This window comes from Acanthochromis polyacanthus, chromosome 2 (assembly GCF_021347895.1).
Source record: "Acanthochromis polyacanthus isolate Apoly-LR-REF ecotype Palm Island chromosome 2, KAUST_Apoly_ChrSc, whole genome shotgun sequence".
Lineage (NCBI taxonomy): Eukaryota > Metazoa > Chordata > Actinopteri > Pomacentridae > Acanthochromis > Acanthochromis polyacanthus.
In genome coordinates this window covers 1,918,359-1,937,936 of record NC_067114.1, presented here as the reverse complement: position 1 = coordinate 1,937,936, position 19,578 = coordinate 1,918,359, and the positions used below count along the sequence as shown (strand labels likewise).

The 19,578-nt window shown below is 42.3% G+C and overlaps 2 protein-coding genes across 2 annotated transcripts in view; one reads left to right on the top strand and one right to left on the bottom strand.

The window, feature by feature from the left end:
* Window positions 1-1,571: 1,571 nt before the first annotated feature.
* Window positions 1,572-3,274, bottom strand: rxfp3.3a2 (relaxin family peptide receptor 3.3a2). Its single transcript, XM_022217366.2, has one exon. The coding sequence runs from the start codon at window positions 3,151-3,153 to the stop codon at window positions 2,008-2,010; it is 1,146 nt and encodes a 381-aa protein (XP_022073058.1). The 5' UTR covers window positions 3,154-3,274; the 3' UTR covers window positions 1,572-2,007.
* Window positions 3,275-4,339: 1,065 nt separating this feature from the next.
* Window positions 4,340-19,578, top strand: part of LOC110956566 (A disintegrin and metalloproteinase with thrombospondin motifs 7) — a 147,151-nt gene continuing 131,912 nt past the window's right edge. Inside the window, exons 1-2 of the mRNA XM_051936592.1 lie at window positions 4,340-4,784; window positions 9,110-9,477. Of these exons, the coding sequence (XP_051792552.1) occupies window positions 4,673-4,784; window positions 9,110-9,477 (480 nt within the window). The 5' untranslated portion in view covers window positions 4,340-4,672. The remainder of the gene's footprint in view (window positions 4,785-9,109; window positions 9,478-19,578) is intronic.

Here is a 19,578-nt window from a genome sequence, read left to right as displayed (position 1 = left end):
TGAAATAATCCTCAGTGTTTTTCTTCCTGGGGTTCCTTCTCTTTCTTTGCTGTTAAAGGTGTTTTATTTTCATGGGGCTGAAGGTCTCAGACTGCAGGTTGTGAAACCCTTTGAGGAGCCGTTTGTGCTTTGGGCTAAAATGACTTTAGTTCTACTGGACTGGAGGAATCAGAGACAAACAATGTGGCCTGATCCACTTGTTGCTTCAGGAGAAAATTTGGACCCTTTGTGATCATTCAGCTCCCTGCAGCATCATGGACAGAGAACAAAGCAGCAGCAGGAGGATGGAGGAAGGTCAGACTCTCACTAACCAGACAGCTGGCAGCAGTGGACGCCGCCTGCAGCCAGGAGACTCCCTCCGCCCGGAGCCGTCCTGTGTTTCGTCTGATCAGTGATCTGAGTAGGATCCGTGCCGCCGTCGAATGCCAAGTGTCTGCTGGAACCTCTGGAGCTGCTGCTGCTGACATCTCCACCGTGTGTCTGCTGAATGCTCCACAATCAGCAAACAGGCTGCACGTGATGAGAAGGAGTTTGTCCAACATGAATTATGCATGAAACGTCTTCTCTGAACCGTTCTGTGGCCGTTTCCAGCAATCAAGAAGGAGAATGGCTGCCTGATGCATTTACTGATGGGCGTTCTGCAGCACAGCTTCATGTTTCTGAGGTTAATTTTGCACAAAATCCCAAAACATTCACTGGATTCATTCATGCCAGGATCAAAAAGTAACTCTGGAATGAACATAAATTTAAAGGATTTCCACATAAAGTAGTTTTCTTACGGCATTCAGACAGTCTGATGATCCAACTTAATGTTTAAAAGTTGTCCCATGATGCTGCTGATTGATGCTGCCTTAGCTGCATCTTCAAAATATTACCACAGTTGTATGTGTGCATCAGAACTTAATTCAACTTATTTTCAAGGACTTGGTTGACTTGTTTTAATCAGATTGAGCTAATCTTTGAATATTTAAACTTACTCTAAAATATGGAGCCGATTCACTGAAATACATCAGGTTGGTTCAACAGAGATGCTTAATGCTGATTAAAGCCATTTAAATGTGTGGAAATATGTTCCATTTTTACATTCAGTCAAAGAGATTTTTTGAGTGCAAAATTGACACTTTATGCTCTTTTTTTAAAAAATGTAAATGTCAGCATTTTTTTACACCTTACTTCTTTGACCAGCCTCGTTTGCATGTTATTTGCATGTTTCTTTGCACATTACTTTCCTTATTTTTCTTAAATCTAACATGTATGGGCTGTTCTCAGAGAAAAAAAACAACTGATTTATTTTAATAATGAAAGAAGAGGATCTGCCTGTAGAAAAGCACCTGCTCTGATTTACAGGACAAATGATGTGAGAGAAACCTGCAGTGAGAAAATACACTGTATGTTCTGTTTTGTTCTGTTGTGGTAAAACACAGCATGTTATTTATGTTCACAGTCTATAATAGAGGCTGGAAGACAGATTCGACCACCTCAGAGCTGGAGATCATTGCATGGTTTTGCAAATAACAGCAGGGAGTCAGAAACAAATGGACTTAATGGGGGAAAAACAAACATCTACTCCCTGAGATGGAAAAAGCCGTTTATTTACAGACAGGTTTTACAACATGAATGGAAAACACTGCAACCATAGCCATGTTCATTATAGATCATTTTATAGGATCCCATGGAGCTGAGACTCTGGTGTCCCTCAATGTCCAGCATTTGATTCCATTCCAGGCTGTTTGTCCCAGACTCTCTTTTCTCGTCTTTCTTCTCACAATAAGAAAAGCTGCATTTTAATGGAGTGCAAAGAAGAAACACAAATTCAAAGCTTATTTGTTTTTTTTTCCATGAATGGAATCAGAGAGCACTTTGGAGAATGAGTCACCTGTCACATTCAGTCTGGATAAAAACGCGTGATGATCTGTGAACCTGCTCAGTAAAATGTTCAAACTGGAACAGAGGCGAGAGAATTACGCACGACAGCTCCAGCTGATCCACCAGAGCAGAGGAGGACGCTCAGCGGCTGTATGGGATGATTTTGGATCTGGATAAACCTTTCCGGTCGATGATGGGCAGCGAATACTCCGCGTTGTCCATGATCTGGAGGGGAACGACTCCCTGGAGCTCGCCCTGCGTAACGGAGCGCGTGGCACAGACTTTGCTGGCGGACGGACTGGAGACTTTCCAGAACAACCCGCTGAGCATCTTCCTGATCTCCGGCCTCATCAGGCAGTAAAGCACCGGGTTCAAGCAGCTGTTTGCGTGCGCCAGACACACGGTGACCGGAAACACGTAGGTGTGCACCATGTAGTAGGAAGTGTCCCAGTTGACCGCGTTGAATTTGACCAAGACGCCCCAGAAGGTGATGGCGTGGTTTGGCATCCAGCAGAAGAAGAAAGACAAAACCACGATAGCGACTGATTTGGTGACTCTGGACCTCCGTTTGGGGTTGCTGCCGTCCATGCTCCGCTGCCTCACGAAGCGCAGCAGCATCAGGTAGTTGACGGACACGATGAGCATCGGGATGATGAAGGCTATGAGGATCTTCTGGATGTGGTAGAGGGCGAGCCAGTCGTATCCTTCGGGGAACTTGAGGAGGCAGAGTTTCTCTCCGGCCACCACGGTCACGGTGGAGAAGATGGCTGTCGGAGCCGTCGCCGCCGTCGCCGCCACCCACAGCACCGCGCACACCCACTTCACGCACCGGGGGCTCCGGTGAGCTTTCTTCTTCAGGGCCGAGGCCACGGCCAGGTAGCGGGTCACGCTCATGGCGGTGAGGAAGAAGACGCTGGCGTACATGTTCATGACGGTGACCGACAGGATGATTTTGCACATGGCGTCTCCAAACGGCCAGCTGAAGTCCAGCGCGGTGTCCACGGCCCAGAAGGGCAGCGTGAGGACGAACTGGAAGTCCGTCACCGCCAAGTTGATGATGAAGAAGTTAATCGTGGACCTCTTTCTGCCTTGTCTTAACCTCATGAGGAAAAACACGAGCAGGTTCCCCACCAAACCCACCGCGCAAACTACAGAGTAAACCACAGAGATGAGGATCCTCAGGATGGGAGTCCCGTCTGCGCTCACATCGATGTCTTCAAAGCCGAACCTCTCATCACCGGAGAAACTCCGGTTTGGAGCTCCGCTGTGGTTAAATATCTCATCCATGTCTTAAACCAGGACTCAGGACTCACAGCCGGATTTTAAGGCACAGTCCATGTGAAAGAATCCCCTCTCCTCCTCCTCTCCATTCAGTGTGTTTTGGTCTTCTTCACCTCTCTGACTGGCAGCTGGCCTGACGCTGCTTTTATACAGGTGTGTCGCTGCGCTGCTCAGACACGATTGGTCGACTGGGATGCGAGAGGAGCTGGTAGCAGATGTGCAGAAAGCATCATGAATCCAGCAGAGAACGAGGGGGGAGTTTTTATTGTTTGGAATTTATCTTCTACTCCTGTCAGCTCATTAGACCTGTGATGGAATGCGCCTGGCCCGTGCGTAAAATGGGCACGAACTGTTGAAGCCATGGGAAAAGAACAATCTACTGTAATGCTTAAGCAGTATTAGTAATGTGTGCACTAAAATGTCAAAATAGGGACATAATTATATTTTCATCTATTGCCACCTGTTGATGCACAAAGTTCAGCCCTTCCCAGAGTTATCCACAGGTTGAGTGTGAGCGTTGGTGCATCAGTGATCCATTAAAATGTCTGCATTTTGATTAATGTAAAAGTTTTAAAATAACATCAGAAGTCATGTGTAACATTTCAAACATACTGTAAATGCAGAAGTACCATCCCTGCTCCAGCGGTCCATAGTGCCTCTATTGGTCCACTAGAGGGCGCACTAAGCTTGGAGACACGAACACTTCCACTAAATGACACATAGTTTAGAGGCCATATGAATTCGTTTCAATATAAACTTTCCATGTGTGTCTAAATTTGATCCACAGCATGAAAATCCCGTCGTGACATTTTCTCCGCTATAAATTCAAATGTATCCGAAGTTTAAGTCATGAGTTAAGGTTTTTCAGATCAGGATCCTCCCTGAACTTTTTGCTTTCCCTTCATCATTTTATGGATGTTTCGGGAAAGAGTTCCCACTGGAAAATGTTTATTCTTAAATAACAAAGTGAAGCTCCTGATCTGTAATTATTTGTCTGATTACAAGTGAAAGCAACCGTCTGGAAACCGGTCCTCATCTGACCCACCGAGAACCCGAAGGACCTCACTTTTTTTGTTTGGACTAACTGCCAATTGGACCTGTTTCACTGTATCCGATTTCTTGGAGTAGCATTCCCCTTTAAGCCCTCCTGAAAGATAGCCCATTGTCTTAAGTCCACCCATCTGTGGGGGTGGCTCTGCGAAAGTTTGCAGGAAAAGTTTCAAGCTGTCACTGGCTGTCGGGAGGAGGCTGATGGAGGACAGAAGGAGCAGGGAGCGACGCACAAACACGCTGAAAACACAATAAAAACAGGGAGAGAATGCAACAAAAACGCCCCGTGGAGACAGACGATGTCCAGGCCTGAGCCGGAGGAGTTTTATGAGACTGTCACAGATTAAAGCAGGGTCGCAGCAAAAGCGAACGAAAGTGCAGCTCCAGATGGAAATCATTTGAATTGACAGCCGACCGCGCCGTGAGGAAAGGCAGTAAATGTTTGTGAAGTACTTGCTCCCACCGTCCTGACAACATGCGCTGCGGGCTTCACGCTTTTGGACAAAGAGCGGCTCCCATTCACTGCTTCATCGCGCTGCTGATGGTCCTGGAAAGCTGCAAAACTCTGGGACTGTCACATGAACCAGGTTAGTGAGCCTGTACACCCTAAGAAAAGACGCACTGACTTCTGATCCCGCTGCGTTCTCTGGTGCTTTTGTGCGCATTTGTTCCACTAGTGCGTCTGATTCGCGGCAGATGGAGGCCAGCTGTGAGTGGTGTTTGCAGTGTTTGGGGCTGAACATGACAATGAAGCCCAGGGTAGAGCAGCTCAGTGTGGGAGCTGCACAGAGAGCTGAATCGTAGGAGGCTTTACACACCATCTATTAAAAAAAAAAAAGAAACAGAAGCCCAGTGCAGCTCCAACCTCTGACCTCTCCAGTAAAACACACAGGAAACTCAGTGTATTGGCTGCCCCACTGGATATCATCACATCAGAGAATTAATCCTCCCCCTCCTCTCCCAGTACTTTCATCCCCCTCAGTCTCTCCCCCTTCCTCCAGTTTGTGGTTTGGATGCTAAAAGTCGAGAGTCTCCTGAGATTAAAGCAACCAGAAGTGTGCCTCATCCTGTCCAAACAGGCTGTGTGCCCCGGAGAGAAGAAGCCAACTACTGTCAGCCGTTCAGGAGTCTAGACGCTGATGTGTCGCTGAGGGGGAGAAACTCTCAGACAGTAACGATTTCAGGTGTTAGCTGTTGGCTCTGGGGGGGCGAAAGTTTATTTTTAAAGTCTAACAAAACCTGAAAGTGGAGCACTGGGACGCAGTCCGCCTCTAAATGAGACGGTTTTTATTCTGTCTTGGAACATGAATGCATAATGGTATTTGTTATAGCTGCAGAGGGTCAAGTAGTAAAAGGGAAGAGTCATTCTCATAATAGACTCATTTTGGTTTAGAGTGAATTAAAAGGAACATGATAGGACCTCTGGTTAAAAGCAAGTTTTTTGTCTTGTTAGCATGCCTATATGGTGTTTTTTTTTTTTTAAATTCTAGATGACAAATTATGACCAAATAAGCTACCAAGGGAGCATTTCTACCCTGGAGCTGCAGCACAATGATGGAAATCCCAAAACACACTTTTTTGGTGTGTTTGGTGACATTTGGTTTTTTTCAAAACCAAATGTCTGCATCATTAGTCTTCTTTAGAATTAGATTTTAGTTTCAACACAGAAAGTTGAATTCCTCCATTATGACACGTTGCCGTTGTGTAGTTTAAAGCAGTTTCACAGTGTTTGAGTTGATTTTAGGGGAGCTGGTGTGCTCGAGCTGCAGCAAGAGTTATTTTTAAGTCTAGAAGGGTTTATTTTCCTGCATAAAACAGTTCTTGGGGTTAAATCAGCATCTCTTGCGCCCACACCCTTCATTTTCAGCAGAACCGCCTCCACAGTCAGTGTCCTCATTTCAACAGTGTGTCTGTTTCTGATCACCACGGATAACTACAAAAAAGTTTTTAATTGATTTTCCCTTCCTTATTTTCATGGCCCATAATTGCTCGTCGAGCCGGTCCAGAGGCCACAGCTGCTTGATGAAAAGCTGCCGTTTAAATTTGCAAATTGTATTGGGCATATTTTCTTAATTAAGACGCTGCATAAAAAGGAGGAAATCCCTCATCTGCTTCATTCTACTTAAAAAAAAAAAAGAGTTTTCACATTCAAGTCATCCAGGGAACTGCCGACCTTCACAGATAACACAGAGACTGAGACATTTCTTTAACAAATATTTTGAAAATCTGGTGCAGATTTTCATCAGTAAGACACATAATGAGAGACAGTCCTGCTGATTGCTCAAGGCGACCGGCGATAAAATCTTTGCAGGAATATTTGCACGAGGTTGATGTTGCATAATTTGAAGCAAAGTGTGATTTAAAGGAGCGTAGCTGACAGACAGAACACATTCAGTGAAGTAAACATACTGTAAATACTGCAAGTGGCATGAAAAAAGTAAGAACTCCTCATTTAGTGAGACATTCCAAACGGCTAGTTGCCAAAAACCTTGTAAGTTGGATCCGTGTGCGCTGATGTATTCTTACAAATATGTGTGTTGATGATCCAAAGCGACGCTGAGAACTCTTCTCGAGGCTGTGTGGAACCATCGTTTGCATTCTGCTCGTTTCACCTGGAGGACACAAAGCCGATCGCTGACTTTTGAAGGTTCAGTAGCAGATCTTTGTCCCCCAACAGACGATCTACATTCATCAGCAGCAGTGTGTACAAAAAGTATGAAGCCTTATTTGTACTACGAGCTGCACAGAATAACCCGGTGGAGCAGATTGTGTTGCTGTGACAACGATAATTACGATGATCCTCTTTTACTGAAGCAGATTAACCACATTTGTTAGTACTGTACCTGCTCTTAACTCGAAGCTGCTCATAAACCCCATTATGTGTTATTATGATGTAACAGAACACGGAAAATTACTATTATTAGCTGCAGCAGTAGACAAAGTGTTTGTTTTCTTTAGATTGTCTCTTCTCGTTGCTGTTTCCAGCTCTCCTTGCATTCTGCTTGGGAAAATGTGCTCGGATAACTTTGTTATGTCGCCCCTGTTTGCTGTCACTGTATCTTCCTCTTCCAAAGTCCACATGTTACCGTGGATGTTACTGTTGATGCAGATCTAACGCTTTATGTTCAAACCTCCTCCACACTCTGCAGGTTTCTGTCTTTATTTGGAACAAGCTCCACCACATTCATGAAAAAGTCGACAAATGACACAACCTGGTAGTGCACATGTCCAGAAATAATATATTTTTATCCACGGAACATCACCTGAATGCGCAGTGGTTGGATTATTCCTGAAGCTTTTTCGACACATCTGCATCCGAGTCGCTGTCCTTCCGCTGGTTTTCAGTTTGAAAGCAACATTTCTGCACTTTATATTCAAATTTTGTGCTGCTGAAAAACCTTCCCTTTCTCTCAAATAGCCTCTGCTTTGGTGCAGATCTGCTGCTGCACAAATGTCCTGTGCTTCAGTTGGAGTGCTTCTGCTCTGGCTGCTTCTCTGGGCTCTCAACACTTCTGCTCTCTTCTTTGTGTTCTCACATCTTTGTAAAACAACCCTCTCAGCAATCAATCAGTGAAGTCATTGCTGCCTTCTTGCTTCAGAGACAGGACAAGAGACACTGTCCATATTGTTGTCTTGTAACAGTTAGGGTTCACATTATTAAGCCTAATTCACACTTGCAAGTCACGGATACTGTCATGGGTGCATTTCTATGGCACAAAAATGCCTGTAGCAATTAAAACTGAAGAAGGTTATGTCACTATTCAAATAAATATCTCACTTGATTTGGGTGAATCATGCTAGCAGAGATCGCCCAGAGATTCCGCTGTAGAAAACCGAAATGACCTAATATTTTCCAAAAGTGGCGTGACCGTGAGCCATTGTGCAATCAAGCTGCTATAATATGGAGCTAATGATGTAAAAAAATACGGACCTCAAATCGGTCAAAACTGATTGAGTGTGAGAGCAGAGGTTTTTGTGAGCACAGAAGCGGTGTGAGTGTTTAGAGATGGAAAAGAAACGTTCTTATCCTGCACGGAGGTGTGATGAAGAAGCATCAGGGACGATCCACCTGTTGCACATGAAGATGATGTTCTGTGATGCAGGAATGTTTTCATGCATGTGGTGGAGATAGTTCCAAGTAAGTGGAGAAACTTGCAGGAAGCAGCGACAGTTTTACTGGAGTTCTGTTGGTGGAGGCCTTTTCACAGACTGGTTTGACAAAGATCTGAGTGTGAAAGCACAAATCTGGGAGCAGAAGGTTTAGTGAGTGAAGTCTGAGTCAATTAAAATGACTGTTTTGTTTTCAAGTGTACATGAAGACGTGTTCGAAATGCGTCAGTAACAATCCAGCTGTTGCACATTAAGGTGATATTTTCTGGATAATAAGTGATTTCTGTTTCTAGATATTTGCTCTGTAGTGTTGTGCCATGCGTGTATGTTTTCATGCTTGTGGTGGAGATGGCTCAGAATAAATGGAGAAACTCACAGGATGTAGCGGCAGCTTCATTGCTCTGCATCACAGCTGGTGTTTCACTGTTTGCCGGCTTTTGTTTCACACACATCTAAATGTGAGAGCACAAACCTGAGTGTATAAAAACAGGAAGGTGACTGTCTGCATTTGTTTTTGACTGTACATGAAGATGTTTGAAATACATCAGTTATAATCCAACTGTTGTACATTAAGATGATGTTCTGTAGGAATAAGTGATTTTATATTTAGTGATGATGAGTTTGACTCCCCTGTGCTACATGCATGGACTGTTTCTGTGTTCAGACATACAACATACGTTTGACAGCCATATGGGTTTGTTTAAAACTTCCTCAGTTTTGTTTACAGCTTTGCAGCCGCTGAGTTATGTAATTGCCCTCCTCTTTCCCATGATTTAATGCCCGTCCTCTCTTCCCACCACAGACGGGTCTCTGCAGGACCTGCCTCAGTATGAAGTGGTTCACCCCACCAGAGTGGATGCCAGAGGTCACTTCCTGTCCAACTTCCTGTCTCACCACGCTCGCCGTGTTCAGCGCCGGGACGCCGCAGAGGAACCGCCGGATGTGGACCGGGTTTTCTACCAGTTCTGGCACGGCGGCCACATCTTGCACTTTAACCTCACCCTGAACAGACACCTGCTGGCCCCGGGCTTCCTGACGGAGAGGAGGTACGGCGGCCTGGACGGAGCCCACATCCTTCCTCCTGGAGCCTTCCGGTGCCATTTCTTAGGAGAGGTGTGGGACGAGGCCGTTGTTAGAGGAAGTGCAGCTATAAGCGCCTGTGACGGACTGGTGAGTGGATGAGCAAATGGTTTAGAGTCATTTTGAAAGTTGAATTCAAATCTTTTAACAGATGCTGACAGCAGTGGAGGGTTGGATTCAGAGCTGAGTTCAGTGTGTGTGATAAGAGGTAAAGCTCAAACCTGTGTGAGTGGGGAGCAACTTCTACATGTCTAAAGCACGGCTGTCAAACTCATCTTAGTCCAGGTTCCACATTCAGCCCAATCTGATCTCCAGTGATCCAGACCAGTAAAACCACAGAATAATAACCTGTAAATAACCACAACTCCTCATGGTTCCTTTGTGCAAAAAAGGACTTTCTGAAAATATTCACGTTTAAGGAATGATCTTTTTACTAAACATCATAAACAACCAGAAAATTATTAAGAAAAATTACATTTCATCAACATTCATCCTCAGTTTATCATTTCCACATTACAACTTCCAGATCACAGAGAGTCTACAAAGGAACACAACATTTAGTCACCTGGACCTGAACCATGGAGGATTGTACTTTAGAAAAGACAAAAAAACAATAAAACCAGACAAAATATTACAAAAATGAGACAAAACGACAAAAGTGAGACACAAAATAACAAAAAATTACATGAAACAAAACAAAAAAGAGACACAAATTTGACAAAAAAGTTACAAAGTGACAAAAAAATGGACAAACAACAAAAACGAGCCAAAAAATGACAAAAGTGTGAAACAAAACGTCAAAAAAGATACACAAAATGAATAAAGCAAAACACAAAATGACAAATATGAGGCAAAATGCACAAGTTAGACAAAAAGGAAACCCAAAACGAGAAACAAATGACAAAAAACAACAAATAAAGACAAAATATTACAAAAAAGAGGCACAGTGACAAAAGAACAATCTAGTGTTTTACTTTCTGATCTAAACAACTTGTCATGGTCTAGAAATGATTTTAAATTTATAGTTTTACTAATTTACAATCTGCAGTTAATGTTGGACCCTCTGGAGGACCACTTTTGGACCACGGGCCTCATGTTGGACACTCCTGGTCTAAAGTGTGTGAAGTAGATGTTCAGAGCTGATGTCAGGGATCAGGATCACAAGATGAAGCATTTCTGCAGCAACAGTTTATATGGGAGAGCAGATTCACACCAGCTTAGAGGCCGCTGGAGACAAACCGCACAGAGTTTGAGTAAAAGTGTTACAAAATCTGAACATAAAATGAAGAAATAAGCTCTCTGATCAAAGCCCTGCTCAGCACTATCACAGCAGTTTTTAATTTGTCAACATCAGCTCTTCTCTAAACCAGATTTTTACTTTCAAACTTCCGTCACACAGAATGGGAGAGCCAGAGCTGCATTGGGATGGATTATTAATAACGCAACAGTTCCGGCCGGATGTGTCATAAACGTCTCTGTCATGGCGCCTGTCGCTGCCAAACTCCCACAATGCTCTCTGCTTGCCAACATGGAGCTGCCCGTAGTCTGGGTGGCCGCCTCCTACAGCGTTAGTCTCACTAAACCAGACAGTTCTGCAGAGCATATGGGTCTGGCTGCACCTCGGTTCATTCTCCTGTAGCGGTTAACACTCATTTGTATTTCTTTCTCACAAAGACCAATTACAGTCTTTGTGGGCGGAGCTAAGCAAAGGATGCAGCTTCAGTAACAGTCTTGGGTGGAATTGTTTCAGAGGTACACTTACATGTAGGATAAAAAGTTCTGTGATTAGAATGGGAGGAATACCAGCAAGACTCATTTCCTGTGTGATCCAAATCCTCGGCAGAATTTGCTGTTTTCAGTGCGGCAGGTTTCTGCACACAGGTTGTAGTTGTTTCCTGTAGTGAAGTGGATTTTATAAATGGATCGATACGAATAAACCGACTGAAATGATCGGCCAATGACGTGCTTCTACCCTCCCCTTACATCCTGTGAAACTACAGTGTGTAACAGTAAGAGGCTCCACCTGGTGGTGCAACCAGGTACTACAGCTGATCCACAGTATGTGTTCTGTCACGCATGAGAATCCAGGATTGTACTATTTTGAAACGTCAGCAGTTTTCTTAATCCACTGCAGAGTGATCCAGCTGTCCAGCACATTCACTGGATCGATTCTAATAATTTCACAGTACTTGAAGTTTGTGTTAAAATGATGTCGGATTCGGACTCGGTATTGGCAGATGCTAAATATTTCATGATCTGATCGGACTGGGGGATTAAAACTTGATCAGGTCATCACTAGTCTGAAGTTATCTGCATTTTGAACTCTGTAAAAGATGGAAGCAGTCTGACAATTTGCTGAAACCACATTTTTCTCACTTTTAACTTCAAATGCTACTTTTTAAACACTTTGACATACTCTACCTACATACCCAACAAATATAATGCATAGATTAAATTGTATTATGCGTGTGGCGCTTCACTTTGTGTGGGTTTTTTCGTGGAAGCTGATCTGTTCTGTCAGATGCACGCAAGATGAATGATTTAAAAACACATCTACAGTGCTTTGCAAGCAGTGAAGCATTTGCTGAACACACACGTGTCTGCTGTTTGATTCATGCATCATATTACAACCTGCTCTGTCATTTTGTTTATTCTGATTGTTTCTTTTTTATTTAAAGGAAAGTGCTTATTTAATGGGACAAGCTCGAAGCAGTTTAACGCCGTGCTTAAGATGGTCTGTAGGCTTTTTCCACAGATGACTGATTTCCATTTAGATGTTTCGGTAGGAAAGCCTCGGTGTTGTGCATCCTGACACACTGTCAGCTTTCCTGGGACATTTGAATGCAACAGAGCAACTTTTCATTTTCAGTAACAGAATATCTGCTGTGAGAATAACTTAGCTTTGTTGCATGTCATCCTGTCTCCCTCTTTCTCTATATTTGCTCATTTCCTCTCTTTTTCTTGACTTGCACTCTCTATTAAAGATAGAAAAGGTGACTTCTGACTTGTGCAACCCGTCTAGCCTAAAACCTGACCGATCCTTCTGCGATGAATCTCCACAGAGCCCACAGTCTAGTAAACTGTTGCAGACATTTATATTTGTGCGTCTGTGTCACATTATAACTGGTGTTTTTTTCTATTCACTGTTAAGTTTCTACATATATTTGAACAAGTGAGGGCAGAAACTGATCGGATCATGTTGGAGAAAAAGCAAACGAATGTTCAGCAACAGTTACTTTTCCCAAATTTATTGCAGAAGAGAGAAGAGACGTCAGATCGATTAAGGGCCAAATCACACAGTCTAAGCGGTCACATATGTTCGGTTTCATACAGATGTCTGCCTCATTGACTTCAGTGGATATTTGTGTTGCCGTACCCGTGCAGACCCACCTAACTTGAACACAACCATGCACAGGGAACCGTTGCATCGTGTTTTATTGCTCGGTCTGACCCCGCTTTTCAATCTACAGAAGCAGGACTGTGAATGATAGTTTTTCTTTCAGCACACAGAACAGACCGCTAAAGGACCACGATTTGGCACAAAGTGTGTTGGATTAGAATGACTGACTGCAGATGTAATCAGTGAATTCTATGTAAATCAGGCATTCTTTGGCCCTCATCTGCATCACTTTCCCTCCAAGCCACAACTGGAAGACAAAGTTGAAACTAAAAATATTGAAGCTGAGTGTAAAAAAGAATATTCACTTCAAAAACAAAGACATGAAAAAAAAATTTAAAATTTTCATTTAAAAGCAGAAAAATCTGCATTTTAGTTTGAGTGACACTTCTTCAGTGACATTTTTTAATGCAACAACAACTTGTTTAATTTCAAATATTTCAATTCCTATTGTTGCTTTTTCAGTTCAGTTTTTTTTTTTTTTTTTCCAATACCAGATTGTATATTTTAAGCCAAACTTTATTGTCAGTGTTTTGGCTCCATACCTGTAACATTATCTGACCTTAAAAAAGCAGGCATAGGATTGTTTCAGTAGACACAGAGATCTCTTTTTTTCTTTTATTGTATTTATTTTTATTTTTTTAAAGTCAGTGTGCTCGTATCCACCTCCAACCAGACGCCTACGTTACCCACAATGCATCTTGTAGCACTTTATAGTCATCAGATTATCAGATTTCAGAAAACATTTTGCACAACTTTTGCCACATGTGCAGTGGAACCATTCAAGAACTTTTTCAGGAGAACATTTCTTTTCTGCAGCTCCCTCAGAGACCTGTTTTAGCTCCTGTTTGTGATCTGTGTGCTGGAACACATTCACCTGGTGGGAATTTTAATTAATGCCATCCACTCAAAATCAAGAGAACAAACAATGCCGTCACCAAGGCAGAAGTAGTTTGCTTTTATTCCTCCAAGCTGAATTCCGTTTTCCAAATTAGAAATGACTTTCTCCTTCATAAATATGTGAAGAATAGAAAAGGTTTGACAATAGGAAAGTTTTTGTCGCAGAAATACATCCAACAAATAGTGCGAAGTTTCATTTTCAGTGGAGTTTGATGTGAAAAAGCTTTCATCACTGCAGGACACGTGCTGCTACCTTCACATCATCCATGGATTCATGTCGGCTCACTCGTCTGTCCATGAGGTTTCACATCACTTTCTTTTTCTGCTGTCACGTTTTTCCATCTTAGCTGTCAGGAGCTGATTGAATCTTTGTCTCCTGCTGCTCATTCAGCTTTCCTTTCAGGTCATACATGCTCAGAGAGCCTCTTCAGCTCTCCACTGCTGGAACACTCTTCATATGAGCTTCCACGTGCATGGCAGCTTCACACCGAGCAACAGAATCAGTGGCTGCATGTATTTGCTCATTGGATCCTTCTCTGTGAGCTGTAAATATTGTAATGTGCAAAGATTTCAAAACAAAAGCTGCTGCTGGAACATTTTGCATCAATCTCGCCCCATTAGTGTCCAAATAGAGCCTTGGATTGCTCATTCCCAGCTCTGGTGTTTAGCTGGATAATAACTGAATGTCCTGAGCATGTACACAGATATGTCATAAATACCACTAAATGAAGCAGCTGTGACTTGATTCCCTGCAGCAGGGTGTAAAAATATAATGCACTGTGATTTTGGAACGCTCTTGACCATTTTAACCTGTTGTCAAGTAGAACTTCATCGCATGAAATCTGTGTATTTTATCTAAGCAAACTAATAATTTGCTAATAAGGCATAATAGTCGATGACATCTCAAGTCTTATTGCTTCAGAACGTCTTTAAAGCAGCGTTTACATTCAGTTTTAGTCACTACAAGTTGCTGCGTATATCTTCAAGTCCACCAAACATTTCCTAAATTTGTTTTTAGAGGTTTTTTGTTTTGTTTTTTTTACATCCACCATGTTTATTTCTCTGTTGACTTACAAAAAGTCAGAAGAGAGAAGATAAATAGGAGAAGATAAATAAATAGAGGATGGGACCGAGAACAGAGCCTTGGGGAACACCGTATTAGAACGGAGACGGCTGGGATGTGAATGTCTTTAAGATTGCTGTCAAAATTAACGCATTAAAGCGGATTAATCTGTCGTCATGATTAATCTGATAAAAAAAAATTTTTAACGGAATTAACCCATCTGCAGCACAGAATGATTCCGAATCACTGAAACGTCTCTGACAACGCATTTCGGGCAGTTTATCCAAGTAGACTTACGGTCGCACATGCACAAATGGACAGTTGATGCGGTAGTAGCACTAGTGTTTAACTGAATGTACTGAGTGCAGTGAGAGACATATGATGAGAACCAGTCCAAGGGTGTGCATGATAAACCAATGGATGCCAGAGTGGGAGATGGTGTCATAAGCTGCACTCAGGTCCAGAAGGATGAGGATGGATAAGAGTCCGGAGTCTGCAGCCATGAATCTGAATCAGGAGGTTTTAGGTTATTTTGAGTAGAGCTGTTTCTGTGTTGTGATGGACAGAAACCAGACTGGAACTGTCCATAACAGATTGTTATTGGAGAGGTGAGAGTGGATTAGAGATGCAATTGTTTTGTGCAGGAATTGCAAGTTGGAAATGGGATGAAGGTTATTGAAGTTGTTGGAGTCTGAACCAGGTTTCTTGAGAATCAGTTAGTGCAGCAGCTTTCAGAGGTGATGGGACAGATAGAACCAGAGGTGTACTGTACATAGACTTTATAATATCTATGGTAAATACCAGATATTATGCACCTTTTTTTTGAAAATACCAGCAATTTTTGAACCTTTATTCTTCGACCAGCACGGTTTGCATCTTAATTGCACGTTCTTGCCTGCGTCGTTTCCTTATTTTTTGTAAATGCATCCTCCCTCAGCCTCACCATCCCTCCTTAAACGCATCGAGATGCCTTGAGTTTCCCTAAGTGGATGAATATAGATGTTGTCCATCTATGTCTAGTAATTACTGTGCAATCTACTACTTAAGCACAAATCCACACTCTAGTCTCAGTTTTAGAACATACTAAAAGCAATCTGACACACAAAGAGAAGCTGAAACAGCATTTTATTTCATAACTAATTGCTAATCCATTGCAGACGTTCTGAAGGCTTCAAAGCTGCACACATCAGCAGACACATGGTTTCCACATTGGTGCTGCTCAGCCAGATCTAAAAGCAGTCAGCTTCACTCTTTGCTTGTTTTTTTCCTCCTTTTGTCCGGTTTACACAGAGTGACACACATGATCAGCTGGATTGAGGTCAGATGACTGATGTGGACACTTACAACCAATCTTCTGTTTGTCCCTGAAAGACTCTTCGATGGCTTTTTCTTGACATAGTTCTTAATTTATGGGACATTTCAGAGTAATAAAATTTACACTTTTCACCAATGTTACTCAATTACTCTTGAATTCCAGCTGGAAAAAATGGCCTAACTGACCGCATATGTGTTCAGTATTTGTATTCTGATGGTCCCTTGTACCTTTGCAGGCATTTTTTGGAATACGTCAATGAAGAGAAGAGAGAACTAATGTCCTCTCAGCCAGTCAAATCACTTAAACGTTATATTTCCTGCCCCGTCTCGTTCTTATCTCACTTGCTTAAAAGAATCTTTGTGTTTTTTTTCTGCACCTTATCGTGTTAATTAGGCCTTAAAACGAACATTCACCTTGGAGAAAGTGCGCTGCTTTTACCGGTCAGCTGCTGCACATTAAACAGCACGTAAACACACTCGCAGATTTCCTCCTCGGTGTGTTTGGATGCTGGTGTGGTCCTCGCTCTGTGCCAACAGGCCAAAGTCTGGCGATGACTTGTAAGCTCCAAGTTTGTTGACTCTGTCTCTTGTTCTGCTGCCAGAGCTCAGACTGCCAGCTGCTGCTCAAACCTCCTGATTCTCCCCAAAGACCATGTTTAGCCGTGACATAAAAAAAAACCAAGATATTATTTTCAACCCCCAGAAAGGGAACGTCAGCACTTTGGCTTCAAATCCATTTTTTTCTTCCAACATGCAGCAGAAATGATGTAAACTTCTGGCAGATGTGATGCTGATGTTAGACATTTTAGAGCTGATAGGACTTTGTGATGGAGGAGTAATACATGCTCTTGGCAGATGAAAAGTGAGACGGGTGCAGATTTCTTGTATTGTTGTCGACATGTCCCAGATTTTTCTGTTCTTGGAAAGTATTTCTTTGACAGTAGTTCCTGTGTGGAGCTGCAGGCTGACGTTAAAGCAGGTGTTTCAGTGTGTGCCATCAAACAGCAGCACCGATCTCCATCTGCTTTATCCTTAAAATCAGCGTTTTCACAACAAGCAGCTATCTCTATCAACTATCTCGCTTCAAGACATTTTCTTCTATTACAACAGAAGTGTCCTGCCCTCGCACTTTGCTGGGCAGGCAGATAACCATCACCTCAGAAAAAACACACAGTTGTTTCTTTTGTCGCTGATTTATTTGCTGGATGCATGGCATGGATTTTTGATGAACGAGTGAATGGTAAAACTGTAAACAAGAAACAGAATATTGTGTATAAGCTGATATGTAAAGAATAAATCATAAAGTCTGCTGACTACTATACACAACAGAGTACATCTAAAAAAAGGCTAATGGGCTAACAGGCTAGCGCTAGCGAACGGCTAATTAGCGTCTATGCTAACGTCTTGTAAAACATATTATTTTGGATAAATTACGGGCATGAAACATCTTATACCACTCCTAGCAGTTAGTACTAAGCTTACGCTTGCAGAACATATCATTCCAGTAACTTACAGACTGTGCTGGCTTAAAACACAGTGACAGGTACAAAAGAAGCTTCGCCGTTGTCTGCCGTTAGACAGGAAGTGGTCGGCAGCATCACTTCCGGTGTCACACCAAAATAAACCGGACAGTGTCAAACCATCACAACAAAACGAATAAAGTCCCTCTGAACAAATTTTAACAAACAAAAAGAAATAAAGGTGGCTATTATGGAGCCAGAACAAGAAGTACTTATATTCTCACGTCTTCTGCTTCTCCAGAGTGATGTAAGACGATTCCTACTTTCATCTTCTGAAGCAGCACTTGAGCGTGAGAGCGCACCGTAAAGAGCTCTGTCTGTGTACTTAAAGATCATGTTGAGTGTTAAATTAATTTTCAAGCAGCTCTTCTTGAACTGTTTGCCGCTTCATGCGTAAAAACGCACACAAAGAATAAGTGTTGGAAAAAGTCAGAGTAATGTTTTCTACTTGGAGTATAAAAATGAAGGTTAATGTCGAGTAAATCATCTTAAGCTTTCTGCTTTTATGTTCCATCCATCCACTATGACCACAGCACCATTACTCAGCCTTTTAGGGTCTTTGCCCAGCAGTTTAGTTTCCTATAAATGGAGACCCTATTAAACATGTATGTGGAAGAATAATCAGATTTATCCGGCACACGTTTAACATTATTTGACAGGTTTCTGTTAATCTGTTCAGATTGCTCAAATGTAGTTAAAAGCACTCATGTTTTTTCCCGCAGATTAGTATTTTTGATCAAAACTACATCAGTCATGATACCAGAAATAAGGAGGCCTTTACCAATTTAAATTCTTTGAAAATGCTACAAACAAGAAAAGCACTCAGAGAGCGCAGTCCTCCTCCAAGGCTGCTCATTCCCCCTTATGTCAGAAATGCAGCATTTTTATGGATGATCAAACATCACGGCACCATTTAATATAGATGTACACACAAACAAAATGACCTGAGCACAGGCGTGTGTTCTGCATGTGTACTGATACCGGATCACGTGACCTAAATATGTAGCGGATGGCAGGAATTGATGGGACTCAGAAACACACCACAATTTAATCAGTTGTTCCCTGCATCATTTCAGACTCCAAGGCTTTCTGACTTATTTAATATAAAGTAGTCAACAGGTTTACTACAATATCTCGAGAAATAACTTCACATTTTAAGTTTACTCAATTATATATATATATATATATATATATATATATATATATATATATATATAATATTTAGAAGAATCTTTCTCTAAAACACCATGTGGTGTTTGGTTATAGGCGGCCATGTTGGTTTTAAGCCTGAAAACAGCAACAGCAGTTATATACAGACCCAAATAACCTTTAGGAAACAATTTGTTTAAAGGGAGACGCTTCTTCCATAACCGGTGAAACACCATTCTAGCCATAAAAACTCAGAGTTAAACCAGAAGTCGCCTCACTAATCACAAATCCTGCTTCATAGTGCAGATTTACAACCTTAAATTCAGTGTACAGATCCAGATGTTGTTGTTCGGTGTGTCCCGTGTGTATGGCGTCAACGTACAGTTACTTGCTTTAAAAAAAGTTTTTCAGCATCGACGCTCCTGACATCAGAGTGTGTATGGAAGCATCTGTTGTTTGCGTGTCTCCTTATCAGACACGATGTGCGATTCGCTGCCGCTTCACAGACACACAACCTCATCATTCGGCCTCACCGTGAGGAGCTGAGGATTGATAAACACTGATTAGTTTTTCCATCTAGCTGTGAGCATTTCTCGTAATTAGCCACCTACAAACCGAAATTATAAACCCCTGATGACCAAATTAGTGTTTTATTTGTTATAGTTTTGCATCGTTGTGCTTTTCTCCTAATTTGCATACCGCTATAACAAAGCCAAAACTGCTTCATTTTAATAAGCGCGAACTACCTGATGTTCAACAACCTGTAATTATCGTCAGTACATTTCAAGTGTCCTCAGCGATGGCGAACAGCAAGAATCAGTTTTTATGCAGCAGAGAATGAATGTCCA

What these genes read in the sequence shown, in the direction of transcription:
- rxfp3.3a2 (XM_022217366.2), bottom strand. Translation starts at nt 3,153, where the DNA reads ATGGATGAGATATTTAACCACAGCGGAGCTCCAAACCGGAGTTTCTCC.